Source organism: Dipodomys ordii, unplaced genomic scaffold (genome assembly GCF_000151885.1).
Source record: "Dipodomys ordii isolate 6190 unplaced genomic scaffold, Dord_2.0 Scaffold2598, whole genome shotgun sequence".
In the NCBI taxonomy this organism is placed as follows: Eukaryota; Metazoa; Chordata; class Mammalia; order Rodentia; family Heteromyidae; genus Dipodomys; species Dipodomys ordii.
Window position 1 is genome coordinate 5,962 of NW_012269814.1, and position 2,296 is coordinate 8,257.

Consider the following 2,296-nt stretch of genomic DNA (forward strand, 5'->3'; position numbering starts at 1 on the left):
GGTCTGGGGGCGGGGGTCGGCGTCTCCTGACGAGCCCCGCACGTCCCCTCAGCCGCCGGCTGCAGCCGCACGCACTCCGCGGTCACCCTGGGGGACTGGAGCGACCCGCTGGACCCCGACGCCGAGACCCAGGCTGTGTACAGGCAGCTGCTCCTGGGCCGGGACCAGCTCAGGTGGGTGACGCGCCTGCGCGCACGCGCACGCGGGTCCGCCTCGGGTCCCGGCGGGGCCGCGCCAGCCCTCCGACCCGCATCGCGCCCGTTCACTCCTGGTGGGAGCTGAGCGCCCAGGGCGGCCGGGCAGGGCCCGAGGCGTCCTCCTCCCCTGCCCCCGGAGGCCGAGCGGGGTCTGGGGTCTCTCAGTGCCCCCCACTCCTGAGCGCCCCGCGCCCCGGTGCAGCCCTGTCCCTGCCGGGGCCCAGGACAGAGGCCGTCCCGACCCACCGTCCACTGGGGTCTGCAGCCACCTGCCTGGACCGCGTGGGCACTGGTGCTCACACCTGTAAGCTTAGCCACCCTGGAGGCTGAGATCTGAGGATCAAGGCTCTAAGCCAATCCAGGCAGACAAAACTGAGAGATTTTTGTTGTTGTTTTTGGTAGGTCATGAGGCTTGAACTCAGGGCTTGGGAGCTGTCCCTGAGCGCTTTTGCTCAAGACTAGGCTAGCACTCTACCACGTTAAGCCAGTGCCACTTCCAAAAGGAGAGACTCTAACTTCCAAAAGCAAAAAGCTGGAAGTGGAGCTGTGGCTCACATGGTAGAGCGCTAGCCTTGAGCCAGAAAGTTCAGGGACACCACCCAGGCCCTGAGTTCAAACCGCAGGACCAGCACAGAAACATGGTACGGGCCTCTCAGTGTGACCCTGAGGGTTATGGGAGCAAATCCAGGGACAGAGTTAGTTTTCAATACAGAATAATAGGGATTATAAAGCTGTGTGACCTCAGGCAGGCTACTCTAACTCTGTGTCTCAGTGATAGTATCTGAGAACGGTTTCTGACAGCACTCGGCTCATGCCAGTTGCTGAGACAGAGGAGTTAATGTCTGGGCAGGATGTAGGAAGAGGGTGGTGGGACTCTGATCTCAGGTGGGGAGCAGCCAAGAATCTCCAGGCAGCTTTGGGATGTGGGGTTGGAGACCAGACTTGTCTGTTACCTCTTCTTGACAACCAGGATGAAATTCCTGGAGGATCTGAACCCAGATCTAGTTCCAGAGGCCGACGCCGGGAAGGATCCGGGCACCACTGACAGTAAGGGACAGGGGCCCTGTCCTCCCACCCCCAGCCCTGCTTCACCCCACCATGCATGCAGCCTCCAGTGCCCGCCTGCCCACCTCCTGATTCCAGGCTCATTTTGGGGTTCTCAGGGCAAATCTGCAGCTTTAGGAAAGCAATTGGGCCTGGAGGGCTGGCAGCTTTGGGGGGCCAGCTGAGTCCCCCCTGTGGCCCTTGTCCTCCCCCAGGACCCCCCCCTGAGGTCCTGGCCCGGCAGAGAGCAGCCGCCGCCCACCTGCTGCAGGTGCTGGAGGACCTGGACCGAGCCCATGAGGAGTTCCTGCTGCGGCTCTGAGGAAGGCCGAAGCCGCCCTGGCACAGGGGGTGGGAGCATGTGCGGGGCTCTGGGGCGGTCCTCCGTGCCCCAGTCCTGCCCAGGGCGGGGGCCGGGCCTCCGATCCCACAAGGCTTTGCTTTCTGGGTTGGATAAGGAACCTGACTGGTCAACCTGGAGTCTTTGCGTCTCTGGACTCACCTCTTCCTTACTCAAGAAGCCAGCCTGGTCCTGAGCTGCTGGATACAGCTGTTCCTGAAATCCTAATGCCTAGCTAGTCTTACTGTCCCAGACAGGCACTCAGTGGGCCCCGTTCTTCCTGTTCTCAACCCCTGTGCTTCACCAACCACCCAGTCCTCCGTCCCTGGCTAGACCCCAACCCCCAAGCCTTTGGAATTGGGTGCCTTGAAGCAGAACTGCAGTTGGGTACCAAGTCTGCCAAACTCAGATCCATGGAGCTTGGGAAACGTTGGGCCTGGCTCCGCCCCCACTCCCTTCACCCCACCCTCTGTGCCTCAGTTTACCTTGTATAAAATGAGAAGGGAGTGAGCTTGGCCGTGTGGCTTTCAAACTGGTTTCTGGGTAGCTGGCCCTGAAGTCAAAGCTCTACCTTCCACCCACCTCTCTTAGGCTGTTTTCTAGAAGGTTCCTGGGCCCCACCTGACCATGGCAGCAGGGTTCTGGAGGAGGAGCTGCCATTCTCCCACTTCCCAGCGTGTGTGGAGGAGCACAGGGCTGGGCATGTTAATGTAAG

The 2,296-nt window shown here is 61.3% G+C and overlaps 1 protein-coding gene across 1 annotated transcript in view; it reads left to right on the plus strand.

Moving 5' to 3' along the window:
* LOC106002065 (rasGAP-activating-like protein 1) overlaps positions 1-2,092 on the plus strand; it is a 7,901-nt gene extending 5,809 nt beyond the window's left edge. The window contains exons 5-7 of the mRNA XM_013036988.1: positions 31-173; positions 1,168-1,244; positions 1,457-2,092. Of these exons, the coding sequence (XP_012892442.1) occupies positions 31-173; positions 1,168-1,244; positions 1,457-1,563 (327 nt within the window). The 3' untranslated portion in view covers positions 1,564-2,092. The remainder of the gene's footprint in view (positions 1-30; positions 174-1,167; positions 1,245-1,456) is intronic.
* The last annotated feature ends 204 nt before the right edge of the window (positions 2,093-2,296 follow it).